Source organism: Heloderma suspectum, chromosome 7, assembly GCF_057233095.1.
Source record: "Heloderma suspectum isolate Gila_16-S chromosome 7, 16-S_ref, whole genome shotgun sequence".
Lineage (NCBI taxonomy): Eukaryota > Metazoa > Chordata > Lepidosauria > Squamata > Helodermatidae > Heloderma > Heloderma suspectum.
The window spans coordinates 125,644,635-125,662,779 of NC_139464.1; the positions used below are offsets into that span (position 1 = coordinate 125,644,635).

Sequence of the window (18,145 nt, forward strand, 5' to 3'; positions counted from 1 at the left end):
AGTGATGATCCTTAGTGCTGACCAAAAGATATCAGGGCTTGATCAACCACGTTATGTTCAGGCCAGTATATAAGTGGTCAAATGGATCATCCACAGTAGCCCTCCTTCTTCCCTTCTCCTTTCCCTTCACCCTGAAAAAAAATATTCCATGTGCTTTATCTGTATTGAAGACAAAGGAAAAGAAAACCCTCATAGGAACTGTACTTGTTTGTTCATAGCAATCAAGTATTTTTTTAAAAAAATACATGCATTTACCTCAGTGAACTGTTGGCTGTATGTTTCTTCTTTTCTCTTTAATATTTTAATTAACTTTCATTTATTTTTCTATTTGTAATATTTGTTGTATTGTTGTATTTGTATTATTGTATTTAACCAATAAGTATTGGTTAAAAAAAGTACCAGGACCGTTGTCCTAGATGACTGACTCTGTAGGTACTGAAGACAAGTCACTGCTTGCCAACGATCAAGAAGCTTCTGTTTCCAGCACCTCGACCCCCAGTGCTAGGATATCATCAGCAATGGAAGCTGAAACCCCAGAGTTTCCCCCTCAGTGCCAGGAACAGTGAAAGTAGGAGGCTTAGAAGGTTGAGGTGACATCCAGGAGATGCAGTACATACCTGGCAGTTTGGAAGCTCTCCGAAGAGCATGACTCCAGTGAAGAGAAGGCCTGAGTATTTGCAGAAGCAGTAAGGTCAATGAGAGATCTCTTGAAGCTAGGCGTAAAAGGTCCCTGTCTGAATCTGACTGGTACTGCTGCAACAGCTTTGCTCTCCATAGAAGCTTGTTCTCAATCACCTTTCTCCATCTGGCTCAAGTTGGATAGTTCCTGCACCCAGCACTAGGCTTTCATTTCTCAGTGCTGCCTATCTTCAGTGGGTGATCCTCCCCAGCTTGTAAATTTTTCCTGCCTGGTCCTGCTACTGTCAGTGTTAGTCCCCTAAACCAGTTAAACCAGGATGAATGGATGGATGGTATCCACACTATAACTTTCTGTTATTCCTCCTTAGAAGTATTTCTTACTTTTTTTTAATTTAAAGCATTTTTACCCTGCTCTTCAGCCAAAATGGCTCCCAGTGTGACTTGCATATGATGAACAAGAAGAAGATGACGGTCCTTGCTTGCAAGCTTACAGTATAAAAGATACGACACAAAACCAAAAGATACTGAGGAGGGAAGAGAAAAATAATCAAACTCAGGCACTATTAGTTGCCTAAGAGTTCTTAATGACCATCTGGAACGGAAACATGCAGGGAGAGGAGGAGCCCAATGGAGCTGGTTTCTCCTCAGATGATGGAGCGGCCCTGCTTCCCGTCTCTTCGTCTGATGCAGCCTATTGGGAGTAAAGCAATTAGCATTTTGCCAACAGCAGGCAACCAAAGAGTTCTTGTCACTTTTCTTTCTGCCCAAAATAATGTTCGGTAGTTTTATATCATGCCTAACGTTTCTTATTATTGCTTTGTGGGCCTCTGCTTTGATGTTTGGTGGATAAGCTTTGCTAGTAAGCGGAGTCATCAGACACATTTTATGTTGCACTTTTTGAGCATTTTCATTAATGCCAAATTGTGTTATGTTACATGTGACGTTATACATGATCTCTATGCTGCCTTTCAGCCAAAAGGCCCCCAAAGCGGCTCACAAAAATATATAAATACAATATTCAAACAATACACTAAATACAAGTTTAAAGCAGAAATACCACAACAGCTGTTTAAAACTAAAACAATTAAAACCCCTGCAGCCCCAAACACACCTCCTACATAGCCAAAAGCCAAAAGCCATCAGCAAAAAGGCCAGGGCAGAGCTGGAATAATCCAGGGCTCCTTGCAAGGATTCCCAGCAGAGGATGGGCAGAGCAGATGAGGGCGGGGAGGCCTTGGCTGGAACAGCACCTCCCCTGGAAGCAGAGCCCCCAAGCTGCAGCTCCAGCCTTGCCTTTGAAGTCTCAGCAGTGCGGGGGGAAGCAGGTGGAACAGCTCACCCTCGGTGTAACAGCACTGCCCCCTGAAGCAGTCATAAGGACAGCTAAAGGAAATGGACTGGCAAAGTCAGTCTTTACCAATGATTCCTTGATTTGGGGAACAGTGATTTATGAAATACTGCTGCGGTTACATAGTTGAGATGGAATAAATACATGAAAGCAAATGGATGCATAGTCATCTTAATGAAGAATAATAAACATACGCAGTAAGGAGATGTGAAATCTGATAGTTTTCATTTAGTTAAGGAATCTTAGTTAGAACATTGCCATTATTTTATGCTAGAAAAATGCCAGTCTTTATAATGTAAAAGTTTGTATATTGCAGGGCCCCCCGGAGAGGATGCTCTGAAACTTTGTGAGCCCAGTATACAAAATCATCCCCTAACACTGCAGAATCTTTGTGTGGATGGCTTCGTGTGAATGGGAAACTTGCACAAATTGAGTGACTGAATGAGAGATTTGCACAAATCTCCCCTAATTTGTGCAAATCTCCCAAAAGTTGCACAGATTTCCTTATAGGCTAAAGAGGGGCTGATTCAGTCTACTGAGGAAATTAGCGCAAATTAGGGAATTTGTGCCAGTAGACCTGGGAATCGGGAATGAGACAAACTCGAGCACATGTATGGCAATTTGTGAATATTTTTGGCAGACACATGCTCATCCTCTTGTTCAGAGCTGTGAAAGGGGCATGCTCACATGTTTTGCAAGAAAAACAGTGGGTGGATGTCTGGGGTCACACAGACCGGTGGCTGCTTGGAGAGCCCCCAAGCAATGCTAGGGAGGGGGTGGCCCCAGAAAGCCACCGTCAGCTAGGAAACAACGCTCTGCACTGGTTTAGGCTGCAGGAATGCAGCATTTTAATTTTAGCTATTTTCCCCAGAGTGGGAGTGCCAGTGCCCTCAGCCAGTCAGAGCCACCTTTGGGACCTTTGGGGCTGCACAGCCAATGGGGCACTGGAGTAGTGAGAGGGTGGGCCACTCTCCCTTGCCACTCGGGTGCCCTCGTCGGCCCCACGCCTCAAAGGGTTGGTTGGCTGCTGCCCCTCTCAACCTGGGAGTAGTCATTTAAAGTAAAATGGCACGTGCCTACAGCCTCAGAGCCAGCACAGTGCTTTGCTTTGCAGGATGCACTAGGATGCAGGGAGTGAGAGGCTGAGCGATAGATGGAGGGGGGCGAGGGGGAGGGAGGGAGGAATGGCCCCGCTGCCCAGCAGAAGACAAAAAAACAAAAACCTGGGGCAGTCAGGATAGGGACCTCCCAAACCTGGCAGCACCTCTACGCATGGCTATACACAGCAGTGTGGCATTCCTGCACGTTGCTTCTACACGTGTGACAAGTGCCTTCTAAACATTGCTCCCTGTCCTCAGCTCCCCTATGCACTCTGGAGACTGGAGGCCTAACTCATTTCCTTAAGGAATAATTACACCCAGGGCCTGTAAATGCAATCAGCACCCCGGCTCCTGCTGCCCCGGGATCGCCGGACTGCTGATTCTCATGGCGCTTGTTCCTCTCTCCTGCTCCCAGTCCGCTTTCACATCCCATCCGGCAGACCATCAGAGCCTGGCCATGAAGCCTCCCACTTCGCCTCCCTTTTCTAGAGGAGGACTTGGGCTACCAGCTCACTGTTCAGAATATTGCTGCTTCGTTCCAACATTGCTTCTGATTGGCTCCGGCCGATTTCATGAGACCTTACAAGATTAGACATCCTATACAGTTGTAATGATGTAGTAGGTTTATAGAAATGTTTGCAAGCTAAATTCTTTTGTGAATGCTGATATGAACTGACATAATCTGCACCTCCCACACTATAAATAAAAAAAAAAATGCAGATTGGAATCTAGCTGTCCACTGGATTTCATACTGGTTCAGTCTGCGGTTCAAAAAATGTATCAAAATACATCCCAGTAGGGTGTGTCTGTCCCCCACTCCATGCTTGGTAGTCAAAAGGGCCAGTCCTTATCAAATGGTGTGACTTACATTTGTGTTTGAATTAGGGATGGACAAATCTGTCAGTTTTGATTTCTCTCAGTTTCACATTTTTACTTTCTTAACGTCAGTTCATCTAAAACGCTGAGAATTTTTCCAGTCTTTAGTTAGGCTCACCTCAAAGGTTGAGGTTTTTTTAAAAAAACAACAACAACATTAAAATTTGTGCACAGTTCTCCTAATATATGCATTTGTCTATGCAATTTTGTGTAATATACACAGTTTTTCAAATACATTTTCTAATACATATTTCTGAAAGTTATTTTCAGTAATATACACATTTTTGTATGCCTTTTTGTTTTACTGGAGAACTACACTGCAAAATCGGAGAAGTGCAAATTTCATACCATAACTGAGTTCCAGTTTGCATATTGGTCTGAAAGTGCATAATTAGGTACACATTTCTTCCCCATCCCTAGTCTAAGTATGTGAAAAGTATGTAGAAAATGTGAAAAACAAATCAATGACATATTGCAAAGGGCAGCTGGCATTGCACAAGGAAGGAGACTTTCATGAGCCAGCCTCATCTGGATCTGTCAAGCTGTGGATGAGAAGGGGAAAAAAAGGCTGTTCTTCCCTCCCTCTGTCCTCCCCCTTGAGAGGTATGGATGGTGAGGAAAGCAAGGAAAGGGAGTCTCCTTTCTCTAGACACTACACCGCCCAAGTATTCCATACATGATCCCCATGCACTATTCATTCATTCATTCATTCATTCATTCATTCATTCATTCTAATTTTAATCCACCCAATAACAGATTTCTCTGGGTGGGTTACAAAAGATACATCTTTATTTAAAACGTATTAATCCTGTTTTCAATTAAAAATTCAAAGCTGATGAAAATAAAATGACAAAATAATCTAAAACAACTTAAGAGGAAACCTATGAGCAAGTAATGCAGCAAGGAGAGAGTAAAAACTAAGCACCAAAGAATAAAAGCAGCATGTCAACAGTTTAAAACCCAGTAGTTTAAAAAGCCTTGGTTCAGCATCAGGTGACCCTTCCATAAACAGAGCACCAGAGCTGAGAACGGCTGCTTCTGGTCACTACCCGCTTAATGTCTGATGGCACGGGTGACTGAAGGAGAAGATCACTTCAGATGGTGATCTTAACAACTGGGCAGGTTTATGTGGGAGAAGGGAGTTCTGTGGAAGGCAAAGCATTACCCTTCTAGCATTAGTGCACCTCCCTCATGGTTTATTCCTGTTATACCGGAAGCATCTGAGACCTTGCATCTCCTCGATCACTCAAGTCATGGTGGTGCTTCCCATGGCAGAGTATGCAAGTGCATTCTGTTCAGGCAAACATTTTGACGTCTCAGGTTTTTAAAAACCATGAATTCAAACATGTAAATGATGAAAAGTTATTAAATATGGTTCCTTTTCTTTGAAGGATAAAGACCTTCAGGCAGAGGGAAGGAATGATTTCAGTGAGAACATTGTGATTCTTACCAAATTTGGTGCTTCTAGAAATTATTCTGTAACGCTTGTCAAGCAAAATCATAGAAGCTGGCAGCTTTATTTAACAAACAAATGAATAAATAAAAATTTAACAAACAAATGAATAAATAAAAATTTAACAAACAAATGAATAAACAAAAATTCCATACCTCAGTCATCTTTTATTTACGCAACTTCTCTTTGTTCTGTTCCTCTGGAAAGTGCTTAAGGTTTATTTGTAGTTGGTTCAGGTGGATCCTAAAGCAATACAGTCATATAATCCTGTTCATTATATGAATTCTCATGGTGACAGCATAACAGATCTTGTCTCTTAACATTTTCCAAGGTACAACATTCAGGACAAAGATACATTTTTTGACAACGGTACCCGCAGTCGAATAGTAAGTCAATACTGAATGGTGTGACCCTTTGAGGGAACCCTTTGTGCTTAATGACATTCATTGTTATCGCTGATGAAAATGTTATTATTTCTATTATTCTATCATGGAACAACATAACATAAGAAAAAAAAGTCTCTGCCCCAACAAGCTTGCAAACTGAATTTAGAAAAGGGGGGAGGCAGCAGAGGAAGATATGACAGAGACAAGGCTAAGAAGGGATGTATATGTGCAAATACAGTTGCACATGCTTAGAGTTAGTTTCAGTATGTAAAACCAATCTAAAAGGTCAGCCAAAGGTTTCATGGACTAGATGATTTTTGAGGAGGGATCTGATGGTACTCATGCAAATGTGTGCAGGATTTCCCAGAATAGGAGACAGCAAGGGAGAATGAGAGGCGGGGGGAGGGGGGGAGCCTTCTCAGGGATAGTGTCCCTGCTGAGGAATGCTCTTCTCAGAGAGGCTCACCTGGCACCTACTCTTTTTGGTGCCACATGAAACGCTTTTTATTTTCCCAGGCTTAAAAACAAATGAAAGGGGCGAGGGGGGGGGGGGTTGAAAACATTAAGATCTGTATTGCTTTAATGGTATTTTATTTTCTGTTGCCTGAGTTTTATGCTGTATTGTTGTTCTGTAGTTTTTATGGCCTTTGATGGTGTTTTAACATCTTATTGTTTTGTAAGCTGAGATATATTTTTGCTGGGGTAGAATACAAATATTGTTAACAGATTTTTTTGATTTTTTTTAACGGATTGAGCAAAGGCTTTTTGGCAGCATCCATATTACCGATGCAGATGACTGCCTTTCCTTGATAGTTTTGTCATTATTTGCTCCAACATTTATACCTAAACTATAGTAACTGAATGGGGTGGAAGCGACACATCCTACTTATTTTAATCATTTTTCACAGTGGAGAAAATGTTTGCAATGATTCTTTCTCTCTCTCTCTCTCTCACACACACACACACACACACACACACAATCTTATCAAGCTCCATCCATGACATGGGGCGTGGCCATGCCCGCTGACGTTACAGGGCATGATCACTGTAATGTCACCCCCGATGTCATTATTCCCCCAACAAAGCACTGGCTGGAGCTCCAGCAGATGCTTCATGTCAGGGCTAGTTCTCCCACACCATGACCTCCTCAATGGGGGAAGTTGTGGTGAGGGCAAAGCAGCCCCAGCATAAAGTGCCTTGTGTCAGGGTTGCTTTGCCATGGTGCAACAGCATCTCTGACTGGGGAAGGCCACTTGCCTTCCCCATTGAGAGGGCAAGTGGCACACTAAGGTTCCCCTGTTATATGATCGGAGATAACAGGGGGATTCCTTTCCCCACTTCCTCTCCCAGCCTCCAGTAGCCTCCAGGATTCTTGGGCAGTGGCTGGGGAAGAGACTCCCCCTGTTATTTCTGATAAATGATCACAGATAAAAAGGGGATTTTTGCCTCCTTTTCAAGCCCCCTGGTAGACTCCTGGGGGTTGAGCTCAGACACGGGTCCGAGGAGGGAGCTGGCTGGGAAATGTCTGTGGGCTGGATAGGGTTCTTCTTCTTCCTCTACCTCTTCTAATTGTTTCTGCTGCCTCCTACACTTCTCTAGGGCCACTCCACAATTCCTCTGAGGAAGGACGCTACATCATGACATAGCATCCTTCCAGGTGCATTGTTGGGGGGACACATGGCCACCTCCATGTTTTTTCCTCAACCATGCACCTCAGAAGGATTGTGGGGTGACATATTCTTTGCGACAAGAATGTTTAAAAAAAAAAGAGAGTGAAAAAGGGAAGCCTCTGCCATTGACTTTTATGGAAAAAACAGTCAAGTCTCCCACCTCTTAAGAATTTTGCCATTTTGTGAGCTTCTTTGCCCTCCCCTTTCCACCCCCTGTGAAGGTACCAAAATGTGCCATCCAGAACTTTTAGGACAACCTTAGCAATGATAGTAACCACTTCCTTTATACACATTGGTTTATTGGCTTCTGCTAGCCCACATGGAAGTGGAACATTTAATCCTTGAAAGGAAGTTGTCTTTTCATCACTGTTTTGTTCTTGTTTTTTTAATATAGGTCCATGAAATTTTGAAGCGCACATATAGTACAAAAGCCAAAAACAGCATGGGTAAGAATTTGCATTTAAAAACAAAACAAAACACTATGTTATTTTAAAAGCTGTTTTTTAATATGTTTGAACGGTTATTTTAAATTATGTACCTAATAAGCTTGCAAAAACACATTCATAGTGCGTCCCAATATATCTAAAGAACTTCACGATCATCAATGATCCTCTAACCAAAGAAGTACCATGTTTAGAAAAGATTTAGCATATGGTGAATCCATTTCAAGTGAACAGTTCGAAGAAATTAGCTTTTACCAACTTGCAGTAGAAGTAAAAGCAGAGAGAACCTATATTGGAGGTTTTCAATAATAGCACAATACAATACCATAACATTTCACTTCATTACATTCCACTACATCATAAACACAATCCAATATCATCTACCAATTTCTTCATTATGGTCATTTCTTCACACATTTTCCCTCCCATTTTTTTCCATTTCGGTTTCCTAGCACGCTTCCTGGATAGTAAGCCCCATTGAACGCAATAGAATCTATTTCCGAGTTTAGCAGTGCACTGCTGTTTCCTTAAAAAGGAAGAATAAAGTGGGTGCTCCCTCCGGCTGACTTCAGCAATATTGTTATTGGTCCTATGTGGCAGGCTTGTAAAACGGGGCGTACCTGAGCCCAGTGAGTGTTGGATTGTGGTGTGCTTTGGATAAGAAGTGCGCTGAGTGCCCTCACATACTGAGGCACAGCGGCGAGTGGCTATTTGTGAGCAGACCTTTTTACTGGTAGCCCCAACTCCCACTGCCCAGTTATTGAATGCCCTCCTGAGAGAGGCCTGCCAGGCACCTACTAGGTGTTTATGAGAATTTTTTTTCAGTTTGGTAAACGTCAAGACTTGCCCCATTCACTTTCCCTGAATATGAACATGAACACATTTTTCAGATGCAGTTCACATATTCTCGAATGTGCCTTGTTGGAAAGAAGAAGGAACAGGGGAGGCAGGAGCAGGCAAAGAGAACACCAGGGCCTGCCCTAGTTGTACTGTCCCTCCACACAGGGCCAAATGACATCAGTTGCCCAGTGGGAAGGAAGCTCAGGAGGAACCAACTGTGTTGTTCTATTTTGTTTTTTTAGCATGTGGTTCTTGATGAATCCGTTGTGCTTTATAAATTTTGTAAGCCACTTTGAGGACCATAGTCGAAAAGTTGGATATAAATCTGCTCAATAAATAAGGAAGGAAGTAAACCATCCATTGTGGGAAATGATATTCTGAGCATCATTTCCAGACAGGCTTGCCATGTTCTGAAGGCCTCTGCAGCCTGCTGCTTCATTCTTCTTTCCAAGCCGAGGCTCTTCTTCCCTGGGCTGACATCCAAGAGTTCCATACATTACACTGCTCATGCAAAACTGATCCTAGCAGACACCGAGATGCAAACTGTTCTGAAAACGTTGTTCTGGTTCAGCCAATCAGGAGTGATCCTGGTTTATTTTTCTCGTGGTTAAACACAGTTCCTTAGTTCAGATGTAACGGGGACTCTGGTGTAATATAAGCCAGGATCTTCATGCCAAAGCCAATACATGGTTGCAGGAGTACGTGGCCCCAATGCTCATTCATGTCCATTGGACAGAGAATTTGGGGGAAGGGGCACTTTCAGATCCAAATATAATTTTAAATAGGTAGATAAATAAATAATAATTTTATCCAAGGAAATTACAACAGAAGTCAAGGCTGAATATTAGCTATCAAAATCCAAGCAGTATTCCTTTCTCGCAGGGGATTCATTCTTAATCCACTCTGCTACACCATGGCCCATTGTTCAAAAGTCTCTTCTGTGGATTTTGTCAATTAATGTATACTGTGCATTCCCTGGCTGTGGAAATATTCACTGAATATTTGGTGTTCAACATCACCATTTTATTTATGAAGATTTTTCAGTAGACGTAAATGTTTAATCACTTTTGTTTGCAGCATCAGGTAGTATCTGAACAGCTGACACGCAGGAGCATTCGTACATTTCAGCTGAAACGGATGAATGAAGATGGTACAATCAGAAAACAACTCATTGAATATGTGAAAAAACAAAGCAGCTGAAATCCCAATTAAATGCCCAATTGGGATTCCAAAATTCAAATTATGTGGTCAAATTTCAACATTACATTCTGAATGGTAAAAACTGATTTCTTCCTAGACTTTGAATGGTTTGGAAATTTAATTTCAGCTCTAAGTTGAAGCCCCTGTTATTCCATTGGGCGGAAATGCAAGTTCTAGGTAAAATAAAATTTTAAAATGAAGATAAAACTTCTTTTAAACAATAACTGTTAGTATTGAATTATCTTTGTTTGTTTTTCCATAGGTATTAACACATTAATTGCAAACAATGTATATGAAACAGCCTTCCCCCTTCATGATGTAGGTATACACTTTTTAATCCCTGTTTCCATAGGACTTTGTTAAATATGAAAGCATCTTTCATTATTGCTATGTATGAGATACAGCTGGGCTGTAGGATGTTTTCTGCAAAGAAGTAGTGTCCTGGTTTTGGCTTACACACACAGCCCCTGTTTTACACATTTTCTGCATGAAGGGGGCTTTATGCACAGAAGGGGAAGTGGGGCCCTGCTTCTGGCCCCACCCCTGATGTCGTGTGGCTTGTCATGCCCCCCCCCATCCACGTGTTGAGTGGGGATGTCTGAATAGGGATCGTCTCCATCTGCAAGCTTCCATGTGATCTGGGACCCTGAGTGTGCAGGTTTCCTATGCATATAGAGCTTTATGCACCTAGGCTTCCCTGCTTAGCCATCCATGCTCAACATGTGGACACTGGGGGTGGGGCAAACATCCCTCCATGGATGTGTTGAGATAACAAAATGTGGTGGTCTGCGAAGAAGAAGCAAAAGAGAGGAGTGGTTCTCAGTACAGCCAGCTTTAAGTACTACTGCACTTAACCTGAGCCCACATTCCCTGGTCATCAGGTACTATGTCAACTAGCGAATGGACGGAGAGCATCATCGTGCTGCCACCATTCTGTTTATACTTGACTACTGAATATTGTTCAAATGTTGCCAGATTATAGCCAAGTATTCAAATTATTAATTTATCAGGACAGTAATAAAGAACAGGCAGTATTATGGGAAGTAGGTATAACTACTGTCTTCGAGAAGACTCCAGAGTTCAGTCCTTTCCAGAATCTATGCCAGGTCACATGCAGACAACTGCCCCCCCCCCGCCGCCAATACATGTCCTGACTCCTGGGTATGTCTTACCAGTTGCCAGAATCCTTGTTTCCGAACCTCAGCATTGTTGGGTTCAATTCAGAATTCTCATATTATGGCACAAATTGTGCAGGTATGTTTTCTACTCTGCTGGTATTTGCAGCTGTGTGTGTGTGTGTGTGTGTGTGTGTGTGTGTGTGATTTAAGTCAGGGAATTGGTATAGGGGAAAAGGATTAAACCTCACCCCATACTACAGCCCAGATCAAAATTGCATCCCACCCCACCCTGTGGCTGCTTTTTGAAGAAGAAGAAGAATGTTGAGACTTCCAGTCACGAAACTCCAGTGTAACATGTAATTTGGATCTCTGCAGAGCTCCCTGCAGTCATGGCATGTGGCCAATAGGAGAAGCAAGATCATGTGGTTTAACTGGGCGGGGAAAGGGCGGAACAATCTAGAAGGAGTTGAAGAGCAAGCAGTGCTGGTGCCAGAGGACTTGGGTGAGACCATGTCTTCTGTAGGACTGGGGAGCAAGAAGGGGCCTTTACTCCTGCCATTTCCATTTCATCTGTCAAATGCAATCTTAGAAGGTGTACTGTCACGTATGCAAGGGCTTTCTTGACATGGGCTGTTTAATAACATTACTGCAGTCAAATAATAAATAGGTGGCCAATTGACTGGTCAGTTTTCAGTATCTGACCAGTCCATTAACCAGCACCCCAACCCTAGAGCATCATCCCATTTTCATCCTTGGATCCCATCAGGCACGATCTTTAGTATCATCATAATTATTTTTATTTAGGGAGAACACCATCACACTCATCATGGGACTTTACAGCTCAAAAGATCGTTCTCTGCCCCAAGGAGTTTTCAGTGAAAATATAACAGTGGAGGGAGAGTACGGAAGACAGAGAGGGGCAAGGGTAACATATTATGGATATGAGGAAATGCAGTTCCAGGTATTTAGATTTTGTGGCAGTTGGTAATAAAAACTGGGGGTTGAACACAAGTTTCATGCATGAGGTTGTTTTAGGAATTCAGGAATCTAGTTTTCTCTTCCTCACAGTCCAGAATGGTGTGCCCTTGTTATGCAAGGATGACGACGACGACGATGACGATGATTAACAACATATCTAGACCGTCCAATAGCCAAAGCTCTCTGGGAGGTTTACAAAGATTAAAAACATTAAAAATATAGTATATAGATGTTAAAAGCCATTTATATAAAAACACGCAGACAGACAATATACACAAGAGAACATATATCTAAAAACAACTTCAAGAAATCAATCTCAAGCCATCAACCATAACCATAAGACAATCCAGGATTGATTAAAACTCATGCTGCCAAATGCCTAGGAGAAGAGAAAGGTCTTAACCTGGCATTGAAAAGATAACAATGCTGGTGCCAGGTGGGCCTCACTGGGGAGATCATTGTATAATTGGGGAGCCACCACCAAGAAGGCCTCCTCTCTGGTTGCTGTCTTCTGAGCTTCCCTCAGAGTAGGCAACCAGAGGAGGACCTTAGATGTTGAGTGTACAGGTAGGTTCGTGTAAGAAGAGGCACTATGTCAGGTATTGTGGTCCCAAGCCATGTAACGTTGTATAGGTTAAAACCAGCACCTTGAATCGGGCTTGGAAACATAAAAACAGCCAGTGCAAGCGGGCCAGAGTCGGTCTTATATGTTCAAACCTTCTGGTCCCTGTTATCCATCTGGCCACTGCATTTTGCATGAGCTGCAGCTTCTGAACCATCTTCAAAGGCAGCTCCACATAGAGTGCATTGCACTAATCTAACTTGGAGATTACCAGAGCATAGACAACTGAATCCAGGTTATCCTTGTCCAGATAGGGGCGCAGCTGGGCCACCAACTGAAGTTGGTAGAACGCACTCCATGCCACTGAGGCCAAGTGACAAAGATGGCTCCAGGAGGACCCCCAAGCCACAAGCCTGCTCCTTCAGGGGGAGTGCAACCCCATCCAGAACAGGTTGAGCACCCTCCATCCAGTCAGAAGAACCACCCACCAACAGCATCTCAGTCTTGTCTGGATTGAGTTTCAGTTTATTAGCCCTCATCCTGCCCAGTGTCGCAGTCAGGCATCGATTTAGCACATCCACGGCCTCACCTGAAGAAGATGAAAAGGAGAAATAGAGCTGCATGTCATCAGCATACTGACGACAACATGACTGCACTCAACGGTTTCATGAAGATGTTAAATAGCATGGGGGATAGAACTGACCCCTGTGGCACTCCATACTGGAGAATCCGTGAGGCTGAGCAATATTCCCCAAGCACCACCTTCTGGAGCTGACCCTCCAAGTAGGAGCGAAACCACTGCAATGCAGTGCCTCCCACTCCCAGCTCAATTGTCCCAGAGGGAGATCAAGGAGAATCAACAAGGTCACACTGCCCCCGTCTCTCTTCCGACATAGGTCATCATACAGGGCGACCAAGGCTATTTCTGTGCCAAAACCAGGCCTGAACCCCGATTGAAATGAATCTAGATAATTGGTCTCATCCAAGAGTGTCTGGAGCTGGTTGACAACCACCTGCTCAAGAACCTTGCCCAGGAAAGGAACATTTGCCACTGGCCTAAAGCTATTAAGATTTTCCGGGTCCAGGGAAGGTTTCTTTAGGAGTGGTCTCACCACTGCCTCTTTGAGGCAGCCTGGGACCCCTCCCTCTCGCAAGGAGGCATTAATCACCTCCCTGGCCCAGGCAGCTGTTCCTTCCCTGCCAGTTTTTGTAAGCCAAGAGGGGTAAGGATACAGTACAGAAGTGGTTGCACGAACCTGTCTAAAGATGTCATTCTTTTGATCATCTGCTGGATCTGATATTTCTGGTAACTATGAGGGACAGGGTTTCCTCAGAATCACAGGCAACTGAGGCAAGGCATAGATGTGGAGTAGAAAGCAGATTGTGCTAACCATGTTTTGCTTAAAATGACTGAGCAACATCTCTTAGTACTAAAAAGGCATACTATTCACTAGGACTTCTCCCTGTAATATTTCTTACCATTTGCTTTATTTTTCCAGGGTGAATATGAAGGTGAAAACAAAGACATGAATGAAAGAAAGGTAAAATATTTTACTTGGTCATTTTGGTTTGTGTTGGGTTTGGGTGCATTGACCCATTCATTGTGTACAAGTCTTTGTGATGAAAATCTACCACAAACAGGACACAGCCCAACCTGAAGTTCTCCTGCTCTTCCACAGCTCCATACATTTCAGTAGAGCTTGCACAGTAGAGCTTGTGAGAACAAAAGTAAGGCAGTTAGTTGGGTTGGGTAGTTGGAGAGGAAAGGGAGTGATACATTGACAGAAGAAGAAAGGCAATGGGTTAGATACACATTGCCTCCGTCTCCCACCCCAAGCCAGCACCTGTGTTGCAATGGAGGAGGAGGGGAGAATGAAGCATTTAAAACTGTCACTAGTCTTTGCTCTCCCCCTCCCCAAGTTAGGCCTGTCTTCAGAGGAGGGAGACAATGCATCTGCAATAGACAGTGAGGGAGAGTGGAAGGGCTGAAACAAAAGGAGGTTCAAAGGGTAAAAAAATAACATTCAGCCTTGCTCTCACTCCACATGATTTTAATCCTATGGAAGGAATAATGCCCAAATATTTTCACTACAAATTGTGACATTTCCAGGGCCTTTACCAATTTCATAAGCATATCTTGTTTACTTCATATGTGTAAGAATAGGCAGTCCCCCATGGACGATCATATCAACTCCCTGGCTTAAGATCAAAATAATTATTTTGTTAAATCAGACTAGAGTCCACCTTGTCCAGCACTCTGTCTCCCTCACTGGGCAGCCATCTCCTACTATTCTCCCTAGTATTTGATAATCAGAGGTATTCTACCTTCTGACATGGAGGTTCCATTCCTAGTTATCAAAAGTCATAGCTACTGATATATAGATCTTTAGGGCAGTGCACTGCCTCGGTACAAAGCCCGAATAACAAGGTAAAGTGGGCTGATTCGGAGGTGCCTTGTGGTGATACGAAGCAGATCAGACCAGCACTGAGGTGCCCCGAAGTGAAGTGGCTCCTCCACGAAGCGCCTCGTCCGCCTCGTATATTTGGAGCTCTTCTTATGCCTTCTGAGAAGCCTAGACGGGCTGTCTCCAAAATGTATCAACTTCTGAAAGATCTTGCAGAGGGGCAGGAGGAAGAGGAGGGAGGGGGAAGGTGAGAGGACGCAGAGCTGCCAGATGTATCAAGTTGAGAGAGATCTGGCCACCAGGAGAGGCCGGGGGAGAGGAGAGGGAGGAGGAGGAGGGAGGGAGCATTGCTGTGAGTCAGCCTCATTGTGAGGGAGGTGGTGTTCCTGGAGAGGAGAGGACTGTCTGAATGTTATTTGGCTAGAGCAGCTGTCTCCATGCACCCGGGGGGGGAGGGCACAATGCAATCCACTGGAGCGCACAAGCCGCCTGATAATTGAACAGCCTCCCATTGCCCTGACAAGCTGCCATTGTGTGCAATGATGGTGGCAGTGGTGGCGGCAGCAGCAGGATGGGATGGGACCTGAGAGGGAAGCTCCATGGCACTTCTCTCTCCACTCCAGTCCTAGCCACTGGGAGCAACTTCCCCAGTCTCTGCCAGGTATGACAGAGGAAGCTTTAACCCTTCCCACTCTCCTTTGGCAGAATAAAGGCAAGAAGAAAGTGCGTGCTATGGCAACTGGGTAAAATGAGGATCCATAAAATAAAAAAGGGGTACTCATGATTTCATATGATTTTTAAAGGGTAGACTTACAAAGCCACCATCCAGTCACACAGCACATCTGCCTCCGTGGACTGAACCAGAAAAATCATGGATCTGCCACTCGTGGGCACAGCCAAGGTGCAAAAACATGGATCATTGGCAGGGATCCTCTTGATTTCATATGATTTTTGCAGAGCAAATCCCCCAAACCACCAACATATCGCAGAACACATCTGTCTTCACTGTCTGAAACAGAATAATTACAGATTTGCCACTCGCTGGCACAGCAACAGCGCAAAACTAGGTTAAAGTGGCTCCCTGCATTCCCAGAATAAGATGGCTGCTGGCGCATGACCAGAGGGCCTAGGAGCTGGTGGTGGTGGCGGCGGCAGCAGCGGCGGCCTGACTTCATTGGCAGGAGTTGTCCTCACAAGCAAGGAACTCATGAAGGCTTGAGCAGAGGCAGGAGTCATCCTCCAACTGGGTGCCTTCCCCTCCTTGCAAGAAGGCACACTTGGAGGGCGACACCTGACCTCATGCCTGTTGGTGGGCTGCGACAGGCAGCATTTTCACCGGCAGTGCCTTCCCTGGCAGCAGCTCCCCTGGCAGTGGTGCCCCCCCCAGGCAAGGGCCAAGGTAAAGAGCTGGGGGCTGGGCAGTGTGTTGGGGGGACGAAGTGGGATTTGGATGTCTGAATCCCGCTTCAGCTTCGTAGGCCGAGGCAAATCCCCCCCACCCACAAATCAGCCTGAACTGAATCGGGCCCATCTCAGAAGTCCTGAAGTGGCTTCCAAGTCAGATGGGGTGGGGTCCATGCACAGCCCTATAGATCTTTCCTCTATTACATCCAAACTAGTGAACTAAAGAATAACCAGTGGCAATTAATTCCATGAATTAGGACCTAATCCTATGGACTGCACCCTCACTGCTTGGAAGCCCTTGAGCTTAGAGGCTTCTGAGTTTCTAGTCTTTGCCTTCCTGTCCTCCGAGGTTTGGTCTTTTTGCTAGAGGGGCTTTCTAGCCCGTCAATCAAGGATGCTTCAGAGGGGGAGGAAAGGAGACTGGAGGAGGCTCAGGATAAATTGTACCCTGGCCTTTCCAGTCTCCTCCCCTCCTCACCCACCAGAATGCTCCCTTTCCCTCCATCTGAGCTTGATGTTCTGATCTTGGAGAGGCAGCCAGCATGGTCCTGTCCATGCTGGCTGTAAGGGGTGAGGGGGTCAGATCTCTGACTTCCCCTCCTGAGGCTGGAGTGCTGCCTTCAGCCTTGGAGGGGGGAATCTGAGCCATCTTAGGGTCCCTGGGATGCTTGCCCAGGGACCATGGAATTGCTCTCTTAATGGTCTATCATATGGAGAAGCAACTCACTTTTTCTGTCTTGAACCTCCTGCTTTGTAGGTTATTGGAGGGAGGGAATGAGAGAGAGAATGAGAGAGAGAGAGAGAGAGAGAGAGAGAGAGAGAATCATTTCTCTGTTCAGTCTTTCTATGACATTAATAACTTTGTAAAATTGCGCCAAGTCCTCTCCTTGGAGCCAAAGTCCAATGACAGTATTCATGCATTCTAAGAAGCATGCTTAAAAAGGCCACCTTTATTCTGAAGAAAAAGCAACCTGATCAGAATGTTCTCCGAGTCAGGATTGTAGCCCTATGCCAATTTCCTGCCAGGCAAGGTCTCCCTCTGCTGCTATTTGCCCTTGAAGGTGTTGTTTACTGCAAAGAGCCATTTTGGGGGCAAATAGGAGGGGTTGGTTCACCAGGAAACTGCCATGGACCCCAGTTCAGATTGGGAGTGCAGTCCGGATTGGGGCACTGCAGCTGCTTTTTCTTTAACACAGGAGTGGCCCATTTAAGTACACTTAAAAAAAAAAAAGCATGAATAATGTAATGTGTAGTTCAGCCCTTATTTTCTAAGTTAAATTATTTAACCTTTCATCATCAAGATATCCCCATGGCTGGTCATTTTATCTTGTCTATAATATCCTTCTTGAAATAGGGTGACCACAATATGATATAGTTTTCTAAATCTGTCTGAAAACTGTAGGTCTATATAATGACATTAGCATGCTCACTGTTTTATTCATTATCGACTCTTTTCCTAATAATTCCTAACATTGAATTTGCTCTTTTCACTATGGTATAAATGTTCTGTGTGAAAAAGACTGATTCCCACATGTGGATTGGCGTCTGCAGATTGAACTGCTTGAACAAAAGAAGCTGCCTTATACTTTGCCAGGCCATTGGTAAAAGTATCCTAGCACTGTCCATTCCAGCTGTTTTTCTGCATTCCCAGCCAGAGGCCTTTCCCACCACTCCACTACTGAATATGAGCCTTTCCTGCTTGTTTGCTTGCTTCTTATCTTGT

At 44.3% G+C, this 18,145-nt stretch overlaps 1 protein-coding gene across 1 annotated transcript in view; it reads left to right on the top strand.

Annotated features, from left to right (window-relative positions):
• Positions 1-18,145, top strand: part of ANO2 (anoctamin 2) — a 290,238-nt gene that overhangs the window by 66,088 nt on the left and 206,005 nt on the right. The window contains exons 6-9 of the mRNA XM_084811922.1: positions 5,748-5,802; positions 7,867-7,918; positions 10,218-10,273; positions 14,113-14,154. Coding sequence (XP_084668048.1) covers positions 5,748-5,802; positions 7,867-7,918; positions 10,218-10,273; positions 14,113-14,154 — 205 coding nt within the window. The remainder of the gene's footprint in view (positions 1-5,747; positions 5,803-7,866; positions 7,919-10,217; positions 10,274-14,112; positions 14,155-18,145) is intronic.